At 39.5% G+C, this 27,889-nt stretch overlaps 2 protein-coding genes and 1 pseudogene across 4 annotated transcripts in view; 2 read left to right on the top strand and 1 right to left on the bottom strand.

The window, feature by feature from the left end:
• Positions 1-4,478, top strand: part of LOC121331024 (myosin-11-like) — a 36,139-nt gene extending 31,661 nt beyond the window's left edge. For 2 of the 3 annotated variants that reach the window (XM_041278122.1, XM_041278124.1), the window contains one exon: positions 460-4,478. In XM_041278122.1, coding sequence (XP_041134056.1) covers positions 460-595 — 136 coding nt within the window. In that variant the 3' untranslated portion in view covers positions 596-4,478. The remainder of the gene's footprint in view (positions 1-459) is intronic. The other variant, XM_041278123.1, reaches the window with a different exon arrangement.
• Positions 4,479-5,290: 812 nt separating this feature from the next.
• On the bottom strand, positions 5,291-13,346 carry LOC121331026 (nuclear distribution protein nudE homolog 1-A-like). The gene is made up of 9 exons (XM_041278125.1): positions 13,306-13,346; positions 11,682-11,809; positions 11,004-11,157; positions 7,718-7,866; positions 7,355-7,491; positions 6,847-7,032; positions 6,518-6,606; positions 6,280-6,434; positions 5,291-6,045 (listed from the first exon to the last, which is right to left on the bottom strand). Exons 2-9 carry the CDS (start codon positions 11,765-11,767, stop codon positions 5,952-5,954), a joined length of 1,050 nt encoding a protein of 349 aa, XP_041134059.1. The 5' UTR covers positions 11,768-11,809; positions 13,306-13,346; the 3' UTR covers positions 5,291-5,951.
• Positions 13,347-13,845: 499 nt separating this feature from the next.
• LOC121331165 lies at positions 13,846-27,168 on the top strand (annotated as a pseudogene).
• The last annotated feature ends 721 nt before the right edge of the window (positions 27,169-27,889 follow it).

Here is a 27,889-nt window from a genome sequence, read left to right as displayed (position 1 = left end):
AGCATTTGCCTCATTAAAAGAGAAGTCCAGCTCCAGGAACCTACTAATATTCCACGAAAACCCTCTATTGGGCTACTATTGGGCTACTATTGGGCTCCCAGAGTCCCGGCCTCGTCACCTGGCCTCTGCTGGGCAATTCCTTCCTGAGCACCGTTCTGTAGTTCTCTCCATGGAGCGGACGCTCTCCTCGATGTAAACAAGCTTTTGCTCAGCGCCCGTCTGTGTCGCAGTGGCCATGCAGCAGCGCCGAGCTGCAGTGCAGACGCAGCCAATTCAATCCTGACCAGCTCAGCCCAGGGCAGACCACCTGCTCAATTGGTTGCTTAGCAATACGTCTACTGTTGCGCTTCCCTAAAGACACACATATAAAAACAGTCTCTTTAGAAACAGAAGCGGGATCATTCTTGTTTTCTAGCGGTTATGGTTATCACTATTCTGATTGTGCTGTCGTTGCTACAGGCGAGGGAACGAGGTCTCCTTTGGCTCATCGCGTCGTGGTGCAGGCGGCCGGCGCCTAGTCATTGAAGCGGGCGGCTCAGACGACGAGGTCGACGGCGGTGACGGAGACTTCAACGGGACGAAAGCCAGCAAATGAACTCACACCCTAAATTAATCGACACGTCAAACTCTATTATCAAACTTTACTTTCCAGGTGTTGTACTACCAGCAGCACTAAAAACTCTGTTTTGAACACTGGGTGGCAGCAACGAGACTGCTTTGCAAATTTGATGCCGTTTTAAACTGTGCTTAAATAAGATTATAGCATCAGATCACACTTCAATTGTACCTTCTTCCTTTGCTGTCTTTTACATTTCGCCACAATTTGCAATTCTCCTTTAAATTCCACGAGCCGGTAAATACTATGTACTGTAATACAGCTTTAAATCTCGCGAGCAAGTACATCTGGTTTTAAATCTCCCGAACAAGAGAGCAATGCGAGATACAAGTCAGGAAGGAGGGACATTGCCGAAGTGCAGTGGTGAAAAGTTTTCTTTTTTTTGAGGTATTTTATTATTATTTTTTCACCGGGAAAAGGATCAAGTCAACGTAAATTGCGTAACCATTTACAGCGTTTTTCTGGTGTTTATTGGCTAGACACCGATTTTTTTGTATCGGGTTTTATCTGTTAGAACCGAAATTCAGAAGCCTCTAGTTATAATTAAACTTAACTCAGGTGTCAAAGCACACACTCAGATACTTTATATAAATAGACGTGTACAGTAAAAATAAAATCAATTCCAATTAGACTCCATGTTTTAATTGTATAATTTTAAAGTAAATAATCCAGATTCTCCCCATAGAGCTGTATAAGGTAGCTAATGATAACAGACCTGTTTCCAGTTCGAATGTTCCTTCAACTAAATATCTTTCTTTACTGTATGAGCTGTCTTCGTCCGTCCCCCTGGGATAATTACACAAGACATGCACCGGTCACGAAAAATTGCTAAATCTCAATCATATCACAATTATTATAATTAGTATTATTATTAGTAACTTTTTGTTTTGTTTTTTGCCATAATATTATTGTTATGTTTATAATACACTGAAACCGCTTGCACATATTAAAAAAATAAATAAAAACTTGTGTTTTATCACAAGAAATGAAAAAAAAAAAGAGTTGTCTTTTTCTTTTTAATGTGCCGGAAGCTTTCTGCCCCACTCAATTCAAATATTACGTGCCGTCTCATATTTACACTTTGTGGTGAAATTAAGATGTGAATAGGAGCCTGCATGAGTACACGTTTCTGTGAAAATGAAATGTTGGCTAAAATCTGTACTTTCAGCAGTCTGATAAACAGGGCGGATACATGCAATCTAGTCTTGTTGATTTAAAACACAATTGATTAGACATGACACAACTTTGATGTACAATAATGATTTTAATGTACATATTAAGATATACAAAAGTTTTCAAACTGTGCCTTTGTATGAAGCACTACCTCAGCAATGTTTTGGGCAAAGGATGTACCCATATTGACAGAAACATCGACAAACAGTTTGGGTTTAGTTCAGCAATATGCAGCATGACATTTATAATCAGTCTACTGTATAGGCATGTCCCTTCCTAGCAGCTGTATGGATTTTAGCAAGACAGCTGCATTTGCACGCACCTACTTTAGGAATTACTATACCGGCATTTGCTCATGTTACACCAGCATTATTTCAGAGTACTGCTTTTACTGCACGTGTGCTTCACTGTTATTTTCACTTCATGTAAAGTGAAACACGATGGGGATGTTAATGCTTTGCAGATACTGTGAAGGCCACAGTGCTAAGCTGGAGTTCTGTATAGCACAGTCTCCATCCTACCGGACGCTTCCAAAGTCACCTGACTTTACCAGCTAATAGATATGCCTGGGATTACATGTACAACAGAGTGATGGTACGTTTATGTCACTCAGTAATTTGCATAGCCGACCTGCATGCTACAAAACAGTTGACTAGTTACTGCAAATCACTATGAATTCAATGTCTTCTGCTGCTGCAAGAGTGAAAACAAACAGGGGTCACCAAAAAACTGCAAAACATTCTTTGTGGTCTACTGTTACCTGTTTTATTGCTCCATTCATATCCACATGCATATTCATGAACTGGGCGAGTGACTTTGGACCACAATGTGGAGCTGCATCATAACTATATTTATTTAAGAGCAGATTAAGAGTAGTTTTAGCTGTTTTAGGAGTAAGCAGTAAAGCAGCAACAGACTAGAAAGCACAGCTCCTGTCTGCACTTTAAAACAAGCACAAGTACTAGTAGAAGGTGTTATAGCATTCGGTTATCAATAGTACAATGAAGGTATTATGGCATAAACGCATTCTCTATAGCAAAAGTCTGCCTTGTTGTCAATGCTACCATATCATCTAATTAGTTGTGAGCTACCTTACAGTATACAGCATGCAGTGCTGCAACAATTACTCAAACAATTCCCAAAAGTTGCACTCGCTATTTGAATTTCTTTCTATTTGGTTAAACTATGAAAATGAGAATCTCAAAGTAAGTTTCTGCGTGGAGTTAAAAGCCATTCCAGTCATCAAGGACAAGGACACCATTTTCTTACTGTAGCTTCTGTCAAGTTGAGACAATGAGCACAAATTTGAAGCAATCTAAATCTATAGGAGTCCTGGACTAATTTGGTATCAGGTTCATGCAGCAGTAATGGCAAGGTTGGTGCAACTATCACTTTGCCATTTTGGCACGGTACGGACAGTCACATAAAGCAGAGGTTACCTGTCTTCTCTAAACACACAAAAACAGCTGCCCCATTTTGTTTTAGTACCCTGAATAATGTTGTACTTCTCAACATTAAAACATTTAAGTTTAGTGGGGCTGAGGCTGTGGACACCTCCCCTGGAAGCTTGCTGGAGCAGAGCAGCTTCGTTTATCATGGTAACTACATTAAAGTGATAGCGAACCAGAACTGTCACACCCTGCGTAATAAATAGCAAGCGGTAAAAAAAAAATTAACAGATTACACAAGAAATCATGTTTCACCTTGGAAAAATTAATCACTGCAATTGTTGCAAGACTATAAAACCTTACAAAAAGTGTATTAAATGGAAATTCTATTTTTTATCAGACTAACAGTAACAGTAGTTTTAATTTGCAGCTACACTACCAGGTTTATATTTGGAAGCCCCATCATTTAGTACTTCATATCTCAGAACAAATAAAGAAAAAACAACAAAGGGTATAACACTATAAAATAAAATAAAAATAAGTTAGCTCAAAATGGTAAAGCAACACAAAAGCAAACCACAATCTAGATATATACTGCTTAAATTATAATCTCTCCATGTTGTGGAAAGAATGAGAAAAAACAGAGAAATGAATAACACATTAAAAAGTAACATAGGAGGTATTGCACTAATACTAAAATAATACTGCTGAAACTATAAGCAGCTAAGTCAAGCATTCAAATATTTTAATGGATGTCTACAATCACTGCCTGAAGCTATGGATGGCAAACTACTGTTCAAGTAAACACACACTGAGCCAAAATCATGGCCAGTGTTTAGTTTCAGACAGGTGTGTTATTATTTTCTTTAGCTTTTGTTTGAGGGAGAGGGAACAAGTGCTATTTTACGCTCTCCTGCCTGCCAACAAAGGTAATCACACAACAATGACCACAAATAAATGATAATGCACCGTCAAGTGCAACTCAATATATAGTACATAGGGACAACTGGGAAATTCATTTCTACTAGGTTTACAAAGCACCAATGAGGAGTTTGTGGTGGAAAAACCTGATAACCTTTAACAAAACACACACTGCTTACAGGAACAAGATTATAACTCCATCTCTGGATTAATGGAGCATGACCGGTTTTAGACAATAGATATTAGTGGCAAAATCAACCGCAGAATTAATATGAAGCTAATCAGGCATTGCTGCAAAACTCTCCAGCCAAACTCTGCCACCATGCTTTCCACTCACCACATCTCTGAAGTCCACAAGCATATGATAATGAGTACAAAAATTTTTTTTAAAAAAATAGAGCTTAAGATCCCTTATTAGGGAATGGAAGCAAACTGGACCAAAGGTTAAACTATAAGATGAAACAAAACTGACACACAAGAATTCTTGGCCCGTTTAAAACAGGTCTGCAAGAATCTGCCGCTTTACATTTGCACTGCGAAAGGTAATTAATGCTAGTAAATTATAGAAAAACTACAAATTTCCACTGTCATGAGATGTCGGAGTACTTTGTGTAGGGATAAGAAAACAGATCGACAGGCACGGGACAAGAAATCCTGAGCTGCTTTTTATACTTTTTTTTTTTTTTACAGAACTGATAAAACTCAGATCGTAATCAGCCATTACCAAAAATGCCTTGGTACATACGGACCCTTTGACTCCCAGCATGGTTCCTGAATTACAGCATTAAAAACAAATAATAATACATGTTTCTTACCAAAAAAAAACTTTTAAAAGGAACTATGAGTTCGAACTCCAAGTCAATCTTACGATCTTGTTTCTGCTTTCATACAGGGCTAACATTTATCACACAAGAAACATAATGGAAAAAAAGCAATTACATTCACAGTGGCATAAGAGAACAGGTTAATTCAGTAAAAACACAGGGTCACATAACCAGTCGACAGAGAAGCTTGGAGAATAATAGGGGATGGTATTGTTATCTACTCGCATCATCGGTGGATTTAGTCAGCATTGGAGACTGCCCTCAGAGTCTGTAATAAGGGGTAACCATGCTAGCACAATGATGCACGGTGGCTGTCAACTAAGTCTCATTGCTGTACAACACATGCATTTTCCCCAGCATATATTATGTGTTAAGTGTCTTTTACATAACAAAAAAGATAGTGTTTTATTTCCAATAAGGCAGTGAAAAAAAACTCAAATGATCAAATCTCAGCAATGCAAACTTTTAAACTTCCTCATTTAAAGCTGTCCTGCTCCGTACAGTTTAAAACATATTTAAAAAAATATAAGCTCTGCAGCTATTTGCTGTAAAATGTAACAAAAAGCTATGTGTGTGTGTTAGGTGGGGATGCCCTTTCTTAAGTTTTCTATGAAAGTCTTCAGGTATGACAATAACAGAGAATTAAGCACATGCCATACCAAAACCTTTTAGGCTGTCACTATAGAAAGGCTTTCTGGTGTGGTTCAGGAACAGACATATGTCTTCCAATGCATAGCAGTTTGAGAAACTCACAGCAAAATCTAGACTAGCTACTGCTGTCCAATATGAATCTTCTTTCCATGCCTGTGGTTTGATCCTATTTCCAAACTGGTACATCTGAACACTCGTATTATCAAACCAGCAGGGCAAAATTTCTACATCTACAGGGATCGTCTTACAACAAGCAGAAGAAATTGACATCTTGACAGTAAACTGCCATAAATCGATGTTAAAAAAGATGCTAATAGGTTGGAAAACAAAAAGTGTGCAGTCAAGGTTCTCTGGAGTAAAGCACAGAGCAGGGAATGCTCAGAGTAAAATCTTGACCACTCCTTGTGGTGACTGTCTCGTCTGCGAGGGGACACTCGGGGACCCTGGTCCAAACTCCAACCGCTTTGCCAACCTGCAAAAAGAGAAAGGCAGAAACGCTGGAGGTTGTTTATTGTAAAACACATAGAATGACATGAATCTGTCAGTGGTAGCTTTGTTACTAGTACTATTTAAGATGAAGGGTTGTAAGGTTTTAGTGCTCATAACCAAGTTTCAGAGTGGCGAAGGAGGAGACCTGAGAATGGCACATTTTAAGGCTCCTTATAGTGTAGTGTAGGGGCAGTCAGTTTCCAAGACACACACTGACCCTGTGTTGAACAGTGGCAGGCTGGCAGGGCTCACTCTGTTTTCACGGCCTTCTCTGTTTGCGTTCACCCCCCCAGCTGTGGACAGAGGAGCAGCCCGACCTGGCGGCTGATCGTAAACAAAATCTCGACAGGAAGCCAGCTTTGACTCCAGATTCTAAAATTAAAAGAAAAGAAAATGTAAGAGCAGGCAACACCGCAACAATGTATCCGAGTGACGGTCCGGCTCAGAGTTCTCACCCCCACTTTCCGCAGCAGCTCCCCCACAATGTTGAGAGCAGATATCCGGGCTGAGGCAGTCAGAGGTGTTCCAGTAAGACCATCTCCTTCTGAAGAGAAGAACAGACAGATAACAATTAACACTGTACCTTCAAAAGCAGCCCTGGTAGATAGAAACTCATTTGGCATGCATTTCTTGTGGAAATGGGCTCCCTCAAAAGGCTGCTTTAGGCCCTAAAACATGGCAGTTCTAAGACAACTGTTAAATTATTTCCAAGCCCTGTAACAAAGCCAGCCATTCCCCCTAATACTGCTATTGTGTAATACGGATAGAAAGTGGGTACTGTCACCTCTTCTGCAGGAGGCGGGGGTGGTGAAGGTGCTTGCTGCGCCCTGGAGCCCCACACTGCTTGCTGGGAGAGAGGGAAGTGTTGCTGGGGGGTGCTGTGGTGGCTCTGTCTTCTCCTGGTCCTTCCCCAGACTGAGCGACGGCTTCCGCTCCTGCTTCTCCTGCACTACAAGCTCCTGGCGCAGGTCTGCACAAACGCACCAAAACACAGGTAGCTCACACAGGGCTTTTTTGTTTAAACAGTACCACTTACACACTTATTATGACGGTGGTAAATTTCACAAAGAAGCAACTCACGCAATAGTCTAGAAGGAAGTAACTTAACATTAAAAACCGTGGTCCCCTTCTAGAAATCAGTAACTTACTGTCCAAGTACCACCACAGAAAGTGAACAGCATACTGCATGAATTTAGGGGCTGGCATATCTGGATTAGTTTAAACATTAAGCAAGCTAAACTAAAGGATGTACACGTTCATTCTAGACCGCCCTGCCTGCCCGCTCTGCTGACCTCTGGCCTCGTCTTTGAGCCGCTGGACTGAAACCTGCAGGGTCTCCTTCTCGTCCAGCTCGCTCTCCAGGAAGGCGTTCCTCTCGATCACATGGTTCATGCGCTGCTCAAAGTCATCCAGAGACATGATGGTAGCCCTGAAGGAGAGAGGGGGTTCCCGTTAGGGGAATTTAACTTGTCCAGTGACAGAAGCTCAGCTGGCGATGTCTGTAGTAAGACCATTCAGAACTCGGGGCAACTTCGCTGGTCTACTATTCCTTTTGACTTCTGGGTCCATGGTTTGACTATGTCAATTTCAAGTGCCATCTAGTCATATGTTGATGTATCCTCCCCTATACAGAGCAGAATCTAGAAAAGGCTAACCTCTTGGCTCTTTCCAAATCATCGTTGCCCTGCTCCAGTTCCCGGATGTATTTCTGCAGCTGGTCCTTGATGGCTGTAGTCTGTGTCAGGTCGCCCTCTAGTGTCGAGATCCGTAGGTATGCATCTGAATGTTGGGCTTCAAGTTTTTCCTGGAGGTTTAAAAACAGGTAAACATGAATGAAAGACAAAAAAATAGAATGAGTATTGTCCCTACTTCTTTTCATTTCTTCAAATGGATGCATTTACCACATAATGGATTTTAACGTGATGCTCTTTCCTCTATCTTGTTACAGTTGTTCCTTCATTACTTGTCTAAGAAAGGCAGTAAAATAGCACAGGATTGTAAAACAATACCATTTTACACCATGACTTTTCTGTGAAATAAAATAATGCAGTTCCTAAGAAATGCAATCCGTCCCCTACGACGTGCTAATGAATACCATACTCAGATCACAATCAGCTTGCACTCTAGATGTATCTATAAATGCACATGTGACATACATACACAAGTACACTGACCATATCAACCTAGGGTATGCCACCCCCAGGGGATCATAAAGAAAAAAGCAATGTTCTCCTCCACCAAGCATCTTCATATACAGACAAAGATCACAAACAAGGATCAGCTGCCTCTGCACTATCAATCGAACCTCTGTTCTAAACCCTCAGGCTGGGGGGGTTCTCAGATTGAATCAGATTGTTTAAATGCCTCTGCAGCCAACTCTCAGAGTGACCTAACTGACATGGTGTGGCCAGCTCCACTCTGCCCAGTTCCTGTCAATCCACTGCACTCATCTTTCCCTCATTAAGAATACACTACACCAGCGGTTCTCAAACTGGTGGTCTGCAAGCTCCATTCAAGTGGACCGCAGAAAAGGTGCATAATTATGGAAAGGAAGCAGCAGCGAGTTTATAGATCCTATGTAGTATAGAATTTTACATACAGATAGCTGCTGATTAAGTATACTATGAGAACTATTATAACATGTAGTGTTGGAATCAATACTACAACTAACATTCAATATTATTATTAACCTTACTACACATATTCTTGTAGCATAACTGATTCTTCGCTCACATGACTCGGTTTCTATCACTGTCACGTGGAATGTGCTGTATCAGAATCCAGTGTGTTTTCTATAAATGTAGTGCAGTAGGCTATTAGCAGTCATTCAAAAATGGATTTGTGGCTGAAAACGGGATCTTTGAAAAAGGAAACAACAAATAATCTAGCCAGTGATGATAGCGAGATCAGTGAAAAGTCTGAAGTCGAACATGCGACTACAGCAAGCGGACATGCATCTGCACAGGATTTGAGTGCAGGTGTGTGTGTGTGTCAGGTGCCAGTACGAGTGGAAGTACCAGTAATGTAAATAGAGCGAAACACCAAAAAGCTGTAAGAAAAAACAACTCAAGCTATATTGGTGTGGCAAGTGGCACTAGCTGTCTAGAAAATGCCACTGGAAATTAAGGCCGTTTTTGAACTCTTCTGTGAAGACTGTTAATTTCATAAAAGCACAACCTATGAATTCTCAAATTTTTTGAGTACAGTGCAATGTAATGGGTAGTGCCCATGTCCAACTTCTTCTTCATACAGAAGTACGGTGGTTGTCAAGAGGCAAAGTACTTACTCATTTGTTTAAGCTACGTTCAGAAATGCGATTTCTAACAGACCATCCATTCCAATTCACAAGCTGCTTTGACGATTCATCCTGGCTCTCGCGATTGGCTTACCTCTGTGATATAATCACAAGCCTAAATAAGCTGAACGTGGGGCTGCAGGGAGTTTCAGTGACTATATTGGAAGTGCGAGACAATGACCAAGAAAATTGACTTGATTGCAAGTCGTGTAAAGACAGATGACTTCAGCGCATTTCCAACACTGGAAGGTTTTCTGTCTGAAAATGAACTGGTTCTTCACAAAATATAGAATGACATCAAAGAACATCTTGTTGCTCTCAAGAAACATGTTGAAGATTACTTTCCAGCTGAAGCCAAACCCAGCAACTGGATTCATAACCCATTCAGCAAAATCAGTGAGCTGCCCACTGGTTTCTCCACGAAGGCACAAGAGTTTTTGTTGGTGCTTGCGATGAAACATTAAGGTCGGAAATTGAAAGAAATTCCCTATTGGAGTTTTGGACTCAGAGATGGAGAGTACCAAGAACTTGCAGACAAAACAGTGCGTTTTCTGATGCCATTTGCTGCTACTTAACTGTGCGAGACGGGATTTTCATCACTTGCCGCCCTCAAGTCCAAATACAGAAGCAGGATGAATGCTGAACCTGACCTGAGGCTGAAGCTGACAAACATTACACCCAACTTCACAGACCTTTGCTCATAAAAACAGGCACATCCATCGCATTAGAAAGGTAAGACTATGGTTATTAAAATATGCGTTGTGTGCTTTGATTTGTAGAAAGAAAAAAAAAAAAAACTGCAATTTTCAAGTGGTCCACGAAAAGAAGTTGCACTACACTACTTAACCATCAGAGCTAAGCAAAGAAGCTGTCCTTAACAGCAGTGTCCCAGAATCATTTCCCCGCAGGTTACACTAAAATGAGGGTGACCAGATTTTCAAAGATCAAAACCGGGACACATCGTCAAATAACTGATAAAACGAATTTAGTGCCCAAAGGGGAAAAATGATGTTTAAAGATAAAGTTGAAAGCCTCAGTGTTTTCAGTGTTACACCTTATGTGATCGATCGCTTGAAGTTCCAGGTTTGTTATTATTATTATTATTATTATTATTATTGGTTTATCTGACGCCTTTATCCAAGGCGACTTACAGAGAACTATGCATCAGTTACAGAGTCACTTACAACAACGTCTCACCCGAAAGACAGAGCACAAGGAGGTTACGTGAATTGCTCAGGATCCCACAGTGAGTCAGTGGCTGAGCCAGGGACCTCCTGGTTACAAGCCCTTTTCTTTAACCACAGGACCACACATTGTTTTTCTGGCTCAGAAAGAAAGTGGAGAAACCTGAAGCAAGAGGCTTTATCAAATTCTCAAAGACAGAAGATAAAAGTCCACGAAACAGCAACATGGACAGTGATATGGGTATGGATATTCTGCAGCTGTGAAATAGACTGACACCTCTGTGTGTCCCAGACAGTATTCTGAGTCTCTCAATAATTTGTGCTAAAGAACGTCATCTTTAAGTATTATCACAGACTGCATAGCAGGAGTTGCAGAATGACACTCAAGTCACCTCACACAATTTGCAAGGATTACATGCTAATACACCAAGCTAGTTTATCTAAAGAAGCTCAGAACAATACCCTGAAGGTCTCGAGTTCCATGCGGAGCCGGCTGTTCTCTGACAGAAGCTCTTGATTCCGGCCTTCGTACTGTTTGAGCTCCATCTCCAGCTCCGCCTCGTAATCCCGACTCATCTGCTGGAACTCCTGGAGCTCCTCCTGCGATTCCTCCGAGCTAGGAATAGGAGAGGGGGCAGAGGTGTGGGGTACAATGCCAGAGCTCGCCCCAAGAGTCCCCCGCTAGCCAATGTAGGGAACCTTTAGCGTGCCAAGGAGATCTTAAAACACTTAACACAGGGCATCTTCTTACAGAACGGTTTGTATTCCATGTGTTTGAGATTCACAGACAAGTCAATTACATAACGTTGTGTAGCCAATTATATACGGCTGTAAATCTACTGCCAATTAAAGCCTTTGCAGAACCAGGTGTTTAACATTTAAACTGCCTTATAATGCAAGTTAAGGCAATTACAACCTTGATAAACTTGACAGGCTGTACTAGTTGTGGTTGCACTTGTTAATGGGTGGGTATATATTTGGGTATTGCACTTATTTTACATTTTCAAAATGCAATATATTCAGACTATCTGAAACCAGCAAAATGCAATGTAAGAGTGTATGAAACACAAACCAGTTGCACTCAACACTGCCTGTTACATTTGCAGAAATCTTCCGGTAGACCTTCATCCTTCCATTTACCTCTGTTTGTATTTCTCCGCCTGGTCCTTCCAGTAAGCGATCTCTTCTCCCATGGAGCTGAACTTTGGTGACCACGAATTTTCCATGCTGATGTTGCCGGGCTGGGTCTCTCACAGGACCTGCAGAGCCTGTATCAGTAAAACAGCATGTGATACACATGTAGTGATGCTGTAACATTACTGTGACGCAGTGTAACAGGGTTTCTAACGTGTGGGAAGCTTATGCAATTTACTCGAAGGTAACCACTGGACAATTACCTGGAGTCAATCACCTAGCTTTACAATACTCACCCACCGTGTTAGAAACAGTATTTTGGACCGGTTTTACGATTTTGGATTCTGATTTAAACTTTGTTGTTTTGTTTGAACTAAGAGATAAAAGGCTTTTCCTTTCCCAAGACAGTTAGGGGAACAATAATAATTTCAGTCAGAGCTCCAAGGGAGCTAAATTTGTTTTTCTGTTTTGTTTCCTGTTCCTGACATAAATAAAAGGTTTTTTTGCCACAATACTGATCAAATTACGCATGATATTCCTTTAGTAGAATATGTTTACGTGACATATGCACCAAAAGTAAATTACAAAGATCTGATTGACACATCCAGACAAAACTATCATAATATAGGCCACATTGATGCTACAGTAGGTACCAGCAATTGGGGTACAAAAGAGAATATACTGCAAGAGAGAAACTGGGCACCCTGGAAGTATCCCTCAAAAGTGATTAGACACTGGATATGTGCTCTATTAAATACAAACTCTTAAGCATGACATTGACAGACACGTCACCTTGCAGAAATGCAATTATGAATCATCAAACCAAGTCTCTGTTCACTCTGCTTTGACAATGCACCCTCTTTATACTATCTAACGACTCCCGCAAAGCAATCGGGGCATCTACTCTGAATAATGAGACAATCAATTTATTTCACTGTATGAATCAGTACCAAAGCAGCAAACTACGCAGAATAAAGCAACTTGACCGTCAATGAAATGTGCAGCCTCTGTAGAACCTACATGCATGCCGTCAATATAATAAATAAATACATAAATAAACTTCCATCGATCCAACATGCATCGATATATATATATATATATATATATATATATATATATATATATATATAAATCAGTTAACTACTCACAAAACAAATGTGTCCTAACATGATCCAAAGCAGATGTCTAGAACTACCGTATCGTGTAACTAAAAAAAAACCTAAAAAAACAAACAAACAAAAAAAAAAAAAACACAGGTCTATTTTTTTTTAAATACAAAAAAACAAATTTTTGTCCTTTAATAAAAGACAATACTCTAAAACCACACTTGATGTTTACATACAAAGCTTAACAGGCTAGACAGACAGGAGTTAGTAACTTTGGAAACCATACACTCTTCTCGGAGCTATTGCACAGCGATAGTCTCGAGTCTTTCTTTGTCACAGTGACACTTCCTTAGGTATTTTACTTACAACTACAGACGGCAGAGGCGAATCTAAACAAATTACGATCAACTTTGCAGTTAACAGTAACCATAAAGTCCCTCTCAGGGGGTTCTGAACCCGATTTCATGACAGCAATTCAAATAAAGCTTAAATACATTGCAGATCAAAGAAGAGCAACTTCTCACCGTTTCTAAATCCAAAACATCACAGCCCGGCCCGGAGCTGCTTCCTATTGGTCGACGTGAGGTTACAACATCGTATGACCCGAAGAGACTGGACCAATCACAATGCGCAGATTTCCAGCTCACTCCTATTCAAAGGGTCAAATTGCGACACCGTCTCAGTGAGATAGCAACAAGCATGTTGCATTTTTTTTGCACAATACAGCCCAGTTAGATGATATGGTATAAATATATTGATGAGATTGTGGTACATTGAACAATAGCACAGTATTTAACATATAGCATACCGGGATATGTGCGGTGCTTAAAACAGGCTATTTCGTTATCATCTCTTCAAAGCCAGCAGTATAACTAGTTCAATCGTACCATGAATATAATTGTATTTTTATAAGGCTACACTTGCAAATGATCACTCCGTGCTGGCATTCTGGTTATACACTAGGGACTACAAAAGAAGATAATAATATTATACTCCATATAGGGTTTCTGTATTTTTATTATTATTGGGTGTGTTTATTAATTCCAGTAATCCTGGTTTATATTTTAAAAACCATGTGACTTTTTGTTCATGCTTTTCTTATATTCAGCACTGTGGGATTAGAGTGCCTCCTACTGGACTATCATCATAAGATTAAAGTAAACAATTGATATGTTTATTGCTGTGCAGCAAAACTAGAATATTACTAGTTAAAAACAAAAAGTTGTGAAACTACTTTCGCCACAGCTTCATCAGATAATTTGCGCCTCTTTGCGACAGGTGCGATGATGTCTACGTATGGAGGTTGGTTTCCAAGGAGACCGCAGAAAGGAGAAGAAAGATTTTTGAGCGGAAAAGATGTGAAGAAATTAACAAAATAGAGAAGTTAGATAAGTACATGCACACGTTATACATTGAAGTGAGGCTGGTGTGGGTTTAGGGCATTCGTTTTTTCAAGTACTACTACGACTACTAATATGGTAAACCAACCATTCCATTGCACGTACAACAAAGCCGAACAGAAACAAACAACAACAATACGGTCCATTTTAAAATAAAAATGAAATCTTTTAAAGTATATATATTTTTTTGTTTCTCGCATTTATAAATAACGAAGGGTTGACTTGATCATCTTATATTACAAATATAGTTCATGTAAACACAACCTTTTGACTCGGGATTCTGTTTTGGGACAGTATTTGCGAGACATTGTGTTTTCATCAAGCAGATTCGAAAGACAAAGGTAAATTGTGTATGCTGTATGTTCCTTTTTAACTCGGAACACAAGACCGTGAATAATTACGGTATTTCATTTGATCATTGGAACGCAGCAGGTTCAGTTTTACTTACCCAGACAAGATAGATTTGCACACCCACGTGTCAACATGAATTTAAACAATTTATCATTGTATATATTTTGGATTGGACGAGGTTATTGAAATAATGCGAAAAGCAGTTTATTAGAAGTCAACATTTGCAAATTGTCACTTGCAGTTTAATTTAGTTGCACGATGTAATGCTTTAGGGATTCGCTGTAATGTAGAGCGGCTGGGAGACGTACAGTATTCAATATTATGGCAAAGAATGCCTGCTGTTTTAATAATAATAATAATAATAATAATAATCAATGTTCATGCTTTATTTTGGTTATGTTTATTGGAGTGGCTACATGAATCTATATAAGGTATCGAAGGACCAACACTAGTTGGGTAATTTGAGGAATTCTGCATGTTGGGGGTGGCTTAAAAAAAAGTATTAAAAATCTTAGTGCATTAATTGCCACATTCCCCACGATGGGGTTGCTGTTTATATTTCCTAAAATGCATTTTTAGACTTGAACTTAAATTGGAAAACACACACAGCCTCTTGGAGTACAACCATTAACATTGTATTTTGTGTGTGTGTGTGTGTGTATATATATATATATATATATATATATATATATATATATATATATATATATATTTATATATTTGCACAGAAGGGAAGAATGATGAATTCCTTTGCAAGGCTTTATGATGGAAGGAATGGGAAAGGAGAGATTGTTGTTCAGTATTGGACCCTTTCGATGGCAGAACCACACAGATGATGAAGCCAAGCCCTGGCTCTGGAAACTCTCAGACTGCTTCCCTTCCTTTGAGCAGAAAACCCCTTTCACTGAGAAACCGGTAATTGGTGAACCCTCTGGATTGTGCATGTTTACAATAAAATAGGATTCCTACATTCTTTCCATAGCTGCCTTTGCTTCATCAGAAATGTACCAGTTAAAGGGACGGCACCAGTTTGCGTCCAGGCTGTGCAAAGAGGCCGAACTTTGCCGGGGACCCCGAGGGGGATGTCACATTGGCTCTGACGCTCCCGGGGTGGGGGTGAGAAACCATCAGGGACTCATCGCTCAACAGCGAATCCTACTGGCCAAGCACATTCAGAGTGGATACGAGGCAGGGCTGGTCTCTGTTCTCCGGGATCGGTGGCCAGCCCACCTCTGCTCTGGATTGCTCGGTGCAAAAGCGACTCTGGCTTTAGGCTTGTGAGATCGGCGGATGCTCACACACCCTCAGAGCATCTGTGCTGTGTGGGGATTCGCTGCAGTGAGGAGAAAGAAACATAATTTACATTCCAAATTCTGGGGGAAAAATAAATAAAAAAATCATTTGTCATTCTAAATTTAAAGGAAAAAAAAGACCAGTAGTTTCAGGGTAGTTTTAGCAATCTGCACAAAAGCTTTCTCCCTCCTTATGCTAATATCTCCTACCAGCAGCAGAGGTTAATGACTGACTTGCGTAACATCAGTTTGTTTGGGGTGTAAAATGTAAGTGTATGCGAGGGAATCTTGCTGAAATATGTAGAAACATGTATATATTTTAAAAGCTTATGGGGAACGGCACATATAAAAATGAATTAAACAAACAATACCAATTGTTTCCAGATGTAGTGCCAAGCTTGTATGTTTACAAATGACCTACAACCCCTTGCTGATGTGCCTCAGCTGTGCCTTCCTAACAGCTTGTAGGTTCTATAGACATTGTCATCACAAATATATTGCAAATGTCATGGACTTTCTTATGTTCTGTTCTTATGATATTATATTATCAGGAATCTACACTGAATGAACTTTAATCTGATTTGTCTAGCTTTGCCTAGAGATAACGATCAACCTCACACCTTGAATGCACCAGACACTCAGGAAACAAAAGGTTAATCAAACCAGTCTCCGTGATTTAATGAACCTGTCTAGTGAGAGAGGTGGTTTAGCATAGGAGTCTGAAAAGAGAGAAAAATAGCTTAAAAGATTTAAGACAAATTTCACATCATATTGATTTAATACCACTATGAGTACAAGATGCAAGCGTTTTTATTTTTAAATTGCCTAACAAGTATAGAATAACCCAGGTAATAAATCCCTAAGAGATTTAAACTGTTTGCAATGTCTAACCAAAGTCGCAACCAGACATGTTTGGTGTATAAAGAAATGTCATTTCTTATGGTAAAATAACAGGAATTCAGAATAAAATCTGAATTATTTAGCAAAAGTTATGCACATTTGAAAAAGTTTCCCCTTTCCAGATTATGATAATATTCTAAATCAGACAGGAAGTGGCGAGCAATCAATCAAGATTGCAAGCCCATTCGCTACAAAATAGCCAATCGGAGCATGCAGCAGGAAATTCAGATAATCTTTTTGTTTGATAAGTACACTATGTAACACAATTTTTGTTCCTGGGTAGTAAGTGTTATTTCCTAATTGCTTATGCCTCAAAAGTGTAAAAAATGGTTATTATTCCCCACAAACTTTGCTTTTGTGACCAGGACAGTGATAAACAGGAATAAACAGGCTTGCATTTTCCAGTGTTATATTACAGTGCTGAGTCTTTTCCTCAGTGTGTACCTCAATAATTTGTAATCCAACGATTCTGGAAATGAAAGTTTATATCTTACGAAACTCTGCTACATGCAAAGTAGGAGTTATTATTTCCCCAAGTTACTTTTGATTATGAACGGTAAATTACTACATTTTCACAATGTCAGACGCTGTCAACAGTTTGCTGTTGTGACCGATAACATCGGTCACAAATACGTAAACACAAAGAACTGCAGTAACAGGATCAAGATTGCCAGTCGCCACCAATACAGTATGTAAGCAAGCAGTGAAGTCCTTTGTAGTCCAGATTTTTGTTTTAACCAGGTCCCATGTTGACCTCGACTATTTGTAAGGCGGCTTGCTTTTGAGAACCTTCATCAATGGTATTTAAATCTAGGTCAGAGGCAGTGTTTGCTCTGTCCTTGGCTGGGCTGGGTCGTTGATGGCCCGAGCCCCCTTCCTAGGGCTGGAGGTCTGCTCACCCACAGGGTCTCTTGTGCTGTGGCACAGCCTGGCAGTATATCCTGTGTGCTTAGGGGATTTGTGTTCCTCCACAGCCAGGGAGGAAGAGGATGAGGAGGGGGGACCTTTAGCTGTCATCTCCTCCGACCATGACCCATTTGCCCCTGGGGGTAAAAGAGACGCTGATCTTGTTCCCGAAGACGTCCTCGTTTTCCATGCGCTTACGGACCCATTCTGCTGTGTCCTGGCTGCTGAAACTTAAGACAGCGCTGCCCGAGGAGATGCTCAGCACCTTCCCCCCGCAGTTATCGGACAGGCGCTGCAGCCTGTAGTTGACAGTCTTCGAATCCCGGTGGGAGGGGAGGTTGTAGACATACAACAGGGTGTGACAGGGCTGGCAAAAGCAAACAAAAACATGCTGCTTTTTTTTTTTTTTTTTTAACCTTTTTTAAAGTTAATAAACCTTTACTCTGTATCCTTACACAGGCAGGGTAATTAAATCTTTTCACGGGACACTCCACTATCCCTTTGAAGTCCTCCATGTTGGGTTTTGCAGGTAAATTTTATTAAATTTGATTTTATTCAATTTTTTCATGTTAAGCTTGACTCCCAATTTCAATGTGTTTCCGCTTTGAAATTAGAAACGTAACGTGTCAGTTAAAAAAAAGAAATGGAAGCGTGATATGAAAGAATATACAAATTCTGACTGCAAAACACAACAGGCTTCTGTCCATATTGCGAGGTAAAAAGGCAGACACTAATAATCCACACTACTGTTTATATACTACAGTCATTAATTGATTGATCAATGCTTGTGCTGTTAAAATGAATTTAAGGGTACAAAATTCCAGAAGACCTCAACATGACAAACTGCAGATGAATAATTAAGTACAAAACAAGACCAATGCATAAACAGTAAGCCAAATAACAAAAAAAAAACCAGAAACATAAAGACGCATGGCAACAGTTATTGCTTTAAAGCAAAAAACGAATTGTGTGCAGCAAAATCCAAGTCTAAGCACCTCTACGGTCGATGGCAAAAGATGTCATCCTAGGATTTTGGTGGTTTCAAAAGCGTCTAACTGCATTGAGACTATACAAAACAAAGGTGGGAGCTTACATGGGTTTTTCCTGGTACTCTGGGTGGCAAGTCAGTGACAAGTTCCTCAAAAGTGACGTGGCAATTTTGGATTTTTCAACACCACAATCAGGTTTTAAACATTAAAGACATCAAACCAAGATTTTATTATCAGACTCCTTTGCTTGATGTCTAACCTCTGTTGGTGAAGTAGAGAAGTGTAGTTTTGCCCTAATGTTAACAATGTACATTATCTGTTTGATACAGTAATCTTGGTGCATTCAGTTTTTCAAAAGTTGTAAGTTGCTGGTGCAACTTAACTGAAGTGCTGTACAGGGAAAACTTTTTTTTTTTTTTTTTTTTTTTTGAAAAACCTTTGTGCAGATACAGAAAATAAACTATGTACATTAGGATTGTATCTGTCAAAATGGAATATATATGAATCTGAGTTTGTCCTGCTGTGTCTCCCCAGCTCCAGGAGTGGATCACCCTGCCTTTCTAATCGTTCCTCTCTGCTGACGACGCCAACCCCAAATCGCAACCCCTGCCCAGAAGCCACCCAACACCCCTTTACAAATAGCGTGGACATTCAAGTGGCAAACCTGGATTACAAACTGTCCCTGAAAGAACTGCAGCAGCTCCTGCACGACACCTTCTCAAAGCATGGCAGAGTAAGACTTGCACCATATTGACATAGATAGTGTAATATTGCAGCGTTTCCCTACAAAGCAACATAGAAATTGCACCGTCAGTACCAGACAATTTCATTTTAGAGTTCTTCCAGAGGGATGCAATCCCTCTGGCTGGCAAAGGCTACTATGAAATGTTCTTTTAGCATAACAGTATGTATTAGAAATAAGTTATGGTATCTATTTCATATATGTCCTCTGGGTTTGCAGGTGAAGAGTGTGGAGCTAAGTCCTCACACAGACTACCAGCTGAGGGCCACAGTGCAGTTTGGTACTTTGCAGGAATCTATTGGTGCAGTGAGCGGGCTGCACCGCCACAAGATTTGTGGCAAACGTATTCGGGTCTCCCTGGTCGCTGGCAAAAGGACGATTATTTCCGCCCTCAGGTAAATTCATTTGTTGAGGTGGATTTTAAAATACTGAATTTTCATATATTTAAATAAAATCAAATGCAACTGTATTCTATATTTTTATCATACAGTTCTGAAATCATCACTGTTCTGCAAGATTCCCCAGCCTGCTGCCTGCCCCTGTTTTAAATTCACTGAAATTTGAGAAAAAGTAAGGTTTTATCAACTTTTTGCATGTTGCTTTTAATATAATATATATAAAAATAAAAATACCGTATTCAATTTGGCGACGCCCTCGTATTGACCCCACAGTCATATATCAGCTTTTTAATAGTGGCCGCCCTTGAATAAACGCCGCTATCAATAAAGAAACATTTAAGGTATTTTTTTTCTCCCCCTACTAAAAAAAAAACACATACCGTAAACAAGTAAATGCGCAACACTGACTATGTACATGTAACACCCCCAAAGAGACGAGAGCCTCAATCTAGCATGTAAATTAATGTACACACAAATTAAGCACATTTAATTTTATGGTAGTACAGTTCTGAAAGAAACTACATACAGAACAGCAGTCCTTCTGAAGTTCTTGTAGGTGATTTGGTTTTTATTTTTAGTTCAGTTGTAATTCCCATACAAATAAAAACAATGTGCTTACTATCTACGAGAAGATTTAGTTTCGGTTTCTTTTGCAGGGAAATTACAAACAAGCAAGTTACAGTGAGAAAAAAAATAACTGAGTAGGATATATTGTAGTTTTTGCAGAAATCAAACTTCTATTGAGGTAATTTTTGGTGAAGTAAAAAATCTACGTCACACTCTTGGATTTAACTGCCACACCAGCATTGTCCCGCCCCTTAACAACCAATACACTCTCCTGATTCATTGGTACAGTACTCCCCTGACCTTCCAATTCCCACAACAGGCTCTCTGTAACTGACCCATAAATGTGCTTTAGTCAAAATAGGTTAGCCACACACGCTGCTACATAAAGATTATGTAGCAGAAAACAAGCAACCGTGATACTTCTAAAATGTCTTAAATCATGCAATAAAATATTGCAGCGTTTGAAAATCGTAGTATTAATAATAAAGGTCGCCCTCGTATAAAGGCAGTCCTCTTTTAAGCGCCGCAGTTATTTTGATCAATTTAAAATAAACGCAGCCGAGCCAAATTGAAGTAATACAGTATTTAATTTTCTTTGTCTTGTCTCGTTTCAGATTTGGGCACAAGCTGGGTGTGTCTGACCTGTACTGGTTAACAGACATTGTGGCTGTGCGAGATCAGCAGTCACAATCACAAGATGGTTTATCAGCCACCTGCAGCCCAGTGGTGTTTGAGGAGCTTGAATACCAAAAGCCAATCTGCAAGCAGCACAGCACTAACTATGATTTCAGGTACAGTAGATGTTTAGAACTAATCAAGCTAAACTACATCTACTAATCAGATAGTTGACTGATTTATAAATATGTCTGTAAAATTATATCTGCTTTTAAATAAATAATGAAGACAGAAATGGGACAGTAGCCTATTTCATATAAATATTTAACTCAGTAATGCATAAATTCCAAAATCATTACATGATCACAACATATCTTAACAATATAAATATTATATCAGTTCGTTGGGACAATTTATTTATTTTCTTTTAAACAACCCTACAGAGTCACACGTTGTGCAATTACAGTATGTTTTACTAAGCAACACAACAAACTGCTTTAACCATGTTATATACAATTATAAGATATGTGTGTAGTCTGCATTTTTCCCCTTTGCATCTGTTTTATTTTATTATGGCTGTGTTTTATATAAATTAATATATATTACAGCTCCTTTTGATGCAATACCAAGCTGTGAACTGTATTATAGTGTGAATGATTATTTCAGCTAGATGCCAAAAGGAAATTCTCGTAACACTACTTCTGGAAACACTCTGTCCGTGTACATTCCAGCCAATCGTTTTTGCATTCAGAATCGGAAATCAGAAAACAAAAATCGTTTTTTCTATTTCAGTTTTTCATAAAAACAAAAATCAGTTTTTCATTTTCCAATTTCTGAGGTTAAAATGCAAAAACGGATTCAGGCTTGTTTCCCCATTTTTTATATTGGTTTTTGCAAGAAAATATGCTGCAAACCACAGGGAGAGAGGAAATGTTAGCATCTTACAGAGCTTGCCATGGGATCACTAAAGGGGGCTGGCACTCTTGCTTGAATAGGTCTGTCTCTCTGCCGATACGTTAGTATATCTATCATTGTTGAAGTGTGTTCCTGTTAGAGAAGCATTAACAGATTTCCTGTGAAGTGTTGTCTCTCCAGATATTTGCTTGAGTAAAGACTACCTTCTTTATCAACGACTCTTGGAGATTGATTTAATTTTTTTGTCTCTACAGCCTATTTATTTTTGTATTCCATTTCGAATACTTTGTTACAAAAAACAATATGAAAAATGGGGAAACAAGCCTGAATCAGTTTTTGTATTTTAAACTCAAATTGGAAAATGAAAAATGGGTTGATTTTTTTTTTTTTTAGTTTTTATGAAAAACCAAAATAGACAAACAAGTCCTTTTCCGGTTTTCGATTTAGAATGCAAAACCGATTGGCTGGAATGTACACGGACCACCCTCTCCAATCATTTTTAATTTCTCAAATTAGGTCCCACCCGTCTTTGTATTCCAGTGTTTTATATGTATCAACCGAAGCTGGCAACTCAGTGCGTGCGGTAAGTTGCATTAGAAATGTTGCTGGGGACCAGCACTGGTATTACATTTACTGGATTCAAGCCCAGGGATCACGTTAAGTTAGGTACATATAAGCCTACAAATTTTTAAAAATGCTGTTGTGAAAAAATGCAAGTGGTCTGTGGGAAAAATCCAGACACCAACGTGGTCTCTTCATTGAAAAAGGTTGGGAACCACTGCCATAAAAGGAATTGCAATTTCCTGCTCACAGACTAGTTTTCCCATTAACAACAAATGCAGTAAAACCTGCATTACTATTTCCAATCAGAAGCCTTTGGAAATATTTATAATACAACCCCTGTACCTTTAAATATAAAATGTACAGTTCTGTTAATACCAAAGAGAAAGGGTTGGTGGGAGCAAATAAAATAGCCAGGAAAAACTTTGCATGCAACAGGACCACTTACCACATGGCTGTTGGATTACCAGGTTGTTTGCAAAATTTAATGTTTTGAATAAGCATGGTTTTACTGTGACATGTAGAATTGTATGTTTGAGATAATCATGCCGTTTAGCTGGTGTCTGGTTGTAGAGAAATCCAAACCAGTCTTTTGGAAATGGATGTTGTGTCTGTCATCTTCTGTATAACGTTCTAATACTAGACAAGGAAAGGACATGAAAAAAGTTAGGCAGGTTGGTAACTGTAGGACAGTAAGTTGCACATTGTGTGAATGTTGCCTGTCTGCTATGTTTCCAGTTTCCCTGAGTGCTATGCATCACATTTCGGCCATCTCAAGCTGGTGGAGGAGGGGGAAGGAGGTGTCCCCAGAATCCACATTGTCACTGCTCAGAACGGCATTAAGGTAGTACAGTGGATCCACAACAAGCCACTCCACCTAACGCAGGTAAGCACATGTTTTGAAATTGGTGTCCACCGGTTCCTTCTGTAATGTTTAATGTGTAGGAAATGGCCTACTAAAAAGATGTTTCATTTTCAGTATACGCAATTCTTCTAAATGTCATATCTGCTTATTGGTAACACTGCTTGTTGTCTTTTGTGCCTTTTTCTTGTAATTTTATTTAGTTTTAAATGCTTGTTTTTTTTTTTTTTTAAATATTTCTTATCATACAATCCTAGCATATCTCTCCCATACTTCTTTTATTGCGTACCACACTGATGGTTTTCTTTTTGATTTAAAGGAGATCTGTGGGTTCAGCGCTGCAGGAGTCCAGTTGGGAATCCCCAGCTGATCCATTTCAGCCTGGAGTTGGTCGACCTGATGAAGAACCAGCCCTGTTGCATGATACTGATCAGCAAGTTCATGGCCACCTGCCACAACCACTTTGCCAAGCAGTGCCTCGTCTCTGACTATGGCTACAAGCTGTTCAAGCTGCTAGAGGCCGCGCCCCACGTGCTTCAGGTCAGACCTGCTTCGTTGTTTAGTATTAGGGTAATATATATATTTGTAGTTTTATTTTACTGTAGGGTTTTATATCTGTGTGTATTTAATGTTTAGACCTAATGGTACAGTGTATCATTAGAGATTGAGTACCATTCGATTCATGTGATGTTGAATGCTGCCCTCCATCCTTTTAATATTCAATTAGTAAAGTAACGTGTGTAGAATTTTGTTGTAGATCCTCGGAATGGGTTCCAAGCTTCTGCTCACCTTGACACACCGCGCCCATGTGAAGCGTTTCACCCAGGATCTCCTGAAGCTTCTTAAATCCCAGGCCAGCAAACAAATAGTCACCCGGGACTTCGTGCAGGCCTATCGCTGGTGAGTGTCGCTGTTTCACTGTACTAACTTGGAATTGCATCTTAGAAATTCCTTTCTCCAGGAGGAATGAAATGCTCCATCAACTTATTTAATTTTGCTTAAGTATTTTGTTACATTTTATTTTAACCCTGCTCAAGTTGCTAACAGAAAGGACAGTGCATCTTTATTTTTTTGCCTGCCCTACTTTGTTGAGGTGAGAGGATGAGAAGAACCCCAGCTTGTTTTTAAATTTGTGAACATTGATCCAAACATTGCACTAATTTTGTAAATAATTGTTAATAAGTCTTTGTTAGGTAAGGTATCTACCATTCATCACTACATCTCATGGTCTTTGCTTGCATTTTGATTAATCGTATTGCTTCCCTTTGTTACTGTCTGTTAACCAGCCATAGTAAAGTATACAGTGCTGCCACCAAATCTTTTTGCTTAAGAACTGCTTGTAAATGAAATCAAAATGGGCATTGTTGCATTTTCCCACCACTTGAGGGTAAGTTGTAAGCTCTTTTGCATGCCCACAACACATCCCTATTCATCACATGTGGGATATGTACCCTTAACCAGAATTTAGTTACCTTGAGATGGAATAACCCAAGCAGCCTTTGGCCACGAAATAGAGGTTTACAAAAAAAAAAAAAAAAAAAAAAATCTTTAATCCTTAGTCCTAATCCTGTGTTGGACCAGGTCCGACATTACAATTTTCCCTTTCCAGTCCGATGAAGCTGGGGTGGAAAAAATAAATAAATTAAGGGCATATCTGATAGCCCCATGCACCATAGAAATAAAATGGACATAAACAAATTGATTCTATATTCAGCGCTCAAAGAATATCATGGACATTTGTAGAGATTTTTATTATAGTAGTGAAATAATGACTTGGATCGCATTATTGAGGAGTTTAGTGATAAAACAAGTGAGTGATCAGGAGAGGATTTATAAGTCTGCACGTCTATAAACAGGTATGTGAAAAATATAGCGAACAAGGGGTGGGGCTTGGCTGGAGATACAATACTGAGTGTCCTTTTGCCATTCAATGCCTTTTTAAACCTGTTTTACTCTGAAAAAAATATTTTAGACGGCTTGTGTAAAATAAACGGCAAGTGTGAAAATAAATTGGACCTGACAAGTGCTGAATAAGTGGACTGCAAAGGGTTAACAAGTGTTCTTTGGCAGGTGTTTGAGTGAGGAAAATGATATGCAGAAGGAGCGTGTGAGACTGACACGCCTCTACCAGTTTGCCTGCAGTGTCAGGGCCCTGCTGCATACCTACCACCACCAGCAGATTTTCTTAAATGAATTTCCGAGTGCCTTCAGCAAGTACACAGCAAAGGCACTGCAGCATCGTGCCTATGGTAACAGCACAGTGGAGGAGCTTTTGGGAGCCATCCCACAGGTGACACACCCTTCATTTATTCTCCTGTCCTTAATGAATGTAGATTGATTTTCTTTTACTTGTAAGCACTAGACAGTATGTTAGTTCTGTCCACACTGCCTGAACTTGTTGCTCTGCTCTCCTCTGTGCCATCAGTCAGTCTGGGTAAAAGGTCATGGACAAAAGATAATTGTTTTGAAGAATGACATGAAAGGTAAGCATTTGTATCTGGCCATGTCCTGTGTGTCTATGCATGTCATGAATCTCGCCCTGTCACTGGTCACTTTTCTGCCTGCAGTCCGTACCAGTCCCTCTTGCTATCCCAAGGACAGTGACTCTGTGCCTGATGGCAGCAACCTGCAGGAGCCAGCAGAGAGCACAAGGAGGACACCCAACATTGTGTAGCCCAGCACACCCAGCCCAGGTCATTTATTTTACACACTGATAGGATGTAATCAAAAAAGCTTTCAGTTCTGCTTATCTGTGGTAGAAATGGTTTATGGAGCTTAAGATGAACAGATTTTAAAGATACGTTCTGTTTAAACTGTACTGAACAGTGTCATTTTTAAACATTTATCCTATGTTTTCTTATTTTTCTTGTTTCCTTTCAGGAGCTGTTGTGTTTAAGTGGTGGCTCCCCTGTGGACCTGTTGTGCGGTCCAGTCCCATCCTGTTTGCCCTCTCCCCAACTGCACCCTGGCCCGGTTCTCTTGGAACATGATGATCTCATCCAGTTTGAGGAGCGGCCAAGCAACAACATAGGTACAAGCTTGAAAAATGCAACTGCACCTGCAAAACTGCCCATCTATCCCACAGTATACTTTTATTTATTTTTTTTATCCTTACCCTTGTGCATAAAACTTATGATTGTATTCAGTCACTCAGGATACCCTGACCTCTGAGACCAAGACTCCTGACAACTCCAATGGCCCCAGGGGAGTTTATCTAAACAGCCAAGTACCCAGCTCGACAATCCTCTCTCCAGTCAACAAACCCCCACCACCTTGCACGCTGGAAAGAGCTGTGACTGAGAGTTCAGCCATGAAGACGTCTCGCAACAAAGTGAAGCTGGCAGCTAACTTCTCCTTTGCACCTGTAACCTAACTAACCACCATTATACACGCACACATAGTATAGCCAGGTGTATTCACACCAACAGAGCGGGTTAAATAGTTCTTTAAATAAATGCCTTTTAGTTGCTGTATATAATTTTTTTTCTCGTTGATACTTTAGTAATGTCTTATACTTCGCCAACCCTGTGCTGCTTTTTTTTTTGTATTGAAAATTTGAATGTCATAACCTTATTTCACAAAAGATCATATCTATTTTTTTACTTGATCAAACTGGGGGGGGGTGTTCAGATATGCAGTTGAGGGTTTGGGCATTGTTGTAACTGCCTCTGCATCCTAGGATTCAGTTCTACCTCAAAACAAAGTGCATTTGAATAGCTAGAATTCTAACATGCACTTTATTGCTGGTGCTGATAAAAGCCATTTTGATTTATTTCATTTGGCTTGAGAACTTTGGTGCATGTATGTTGAGTGAGCCAAGTATACAGTTTCACCTTACTGTTAACTGACTAAGTTGACATGCCAGTATGTACAATGTTTGCTTCAAACCTCTTGATTTAAATTTATATATATATATATATATATATCTAATATATATATATATATATATATATATATATATATATATATATATATATATACACACACATTTTAACACAAATTCTGCTCAAGTTAAAGTTTCTGTGTTTTGTAATCATTCTGTAAGTGACTGCTTTAGGACAGTGTTATATGCATTCTTAAGACCATGGACTGTCTTTGCTGTGTTATGTACTATATAAGTTTGTCATTTTCCCTTGATGGGGATTGTGTTTTTTAGGAAAGAAATAGATAGTGTGAAGAAAGAGGACATGTCTAAGCCTTTACCAAAGCAGCTCAAACAGACACTAGTGTGTAACGGTGCTTTATGCTTTGTTAGCGTAGGAACTAAGCATTTGATTTGCGTTGCGAGTATTGTATTGTGTAGTTGTGGACTGCCGTTTTGCAAGGCAAGATGCATAAATCACAACTAGCTTTGAAGAAAGGAAATGGGGTAGGGGACAGTAGATAAACTAGTTTCCAGTCAGCATGACCACTTCTGGGTATCTGGAAATGTCAAGATTGTTTACTTAACCTTGTTGGTTTTATTTGTTTCTTTTTAATAAAATAGAAAAAAACTTTGAGTTCAAGGGGAGTTTACTAGCTGCCTTTTTTATCATAATAAAAGTCTGTTTTTATTCTGATGGTCATCAAGTCCAGTGTTGTGCAATTTTGAAAGCCTTGTCATTTGCATT

Source organism: Polyodon spathula, chromosome 18 (assembly GCF_017654505.1).
Source record: "Polyodon spathula isolate WHYD16114869_AA chromosome 18, ASM1765450v1, whole genome shotgun sequence".
Lineage (NCBI taxonomy): Eukaryota > Metazoa > Chordata > Actinopteri > Acipenseriformes > Polyodontidae > Polyodon > Polyodon spathula.
This window is presented reverse-complemented; position numbering and strand designations above follow the sequence as displayed.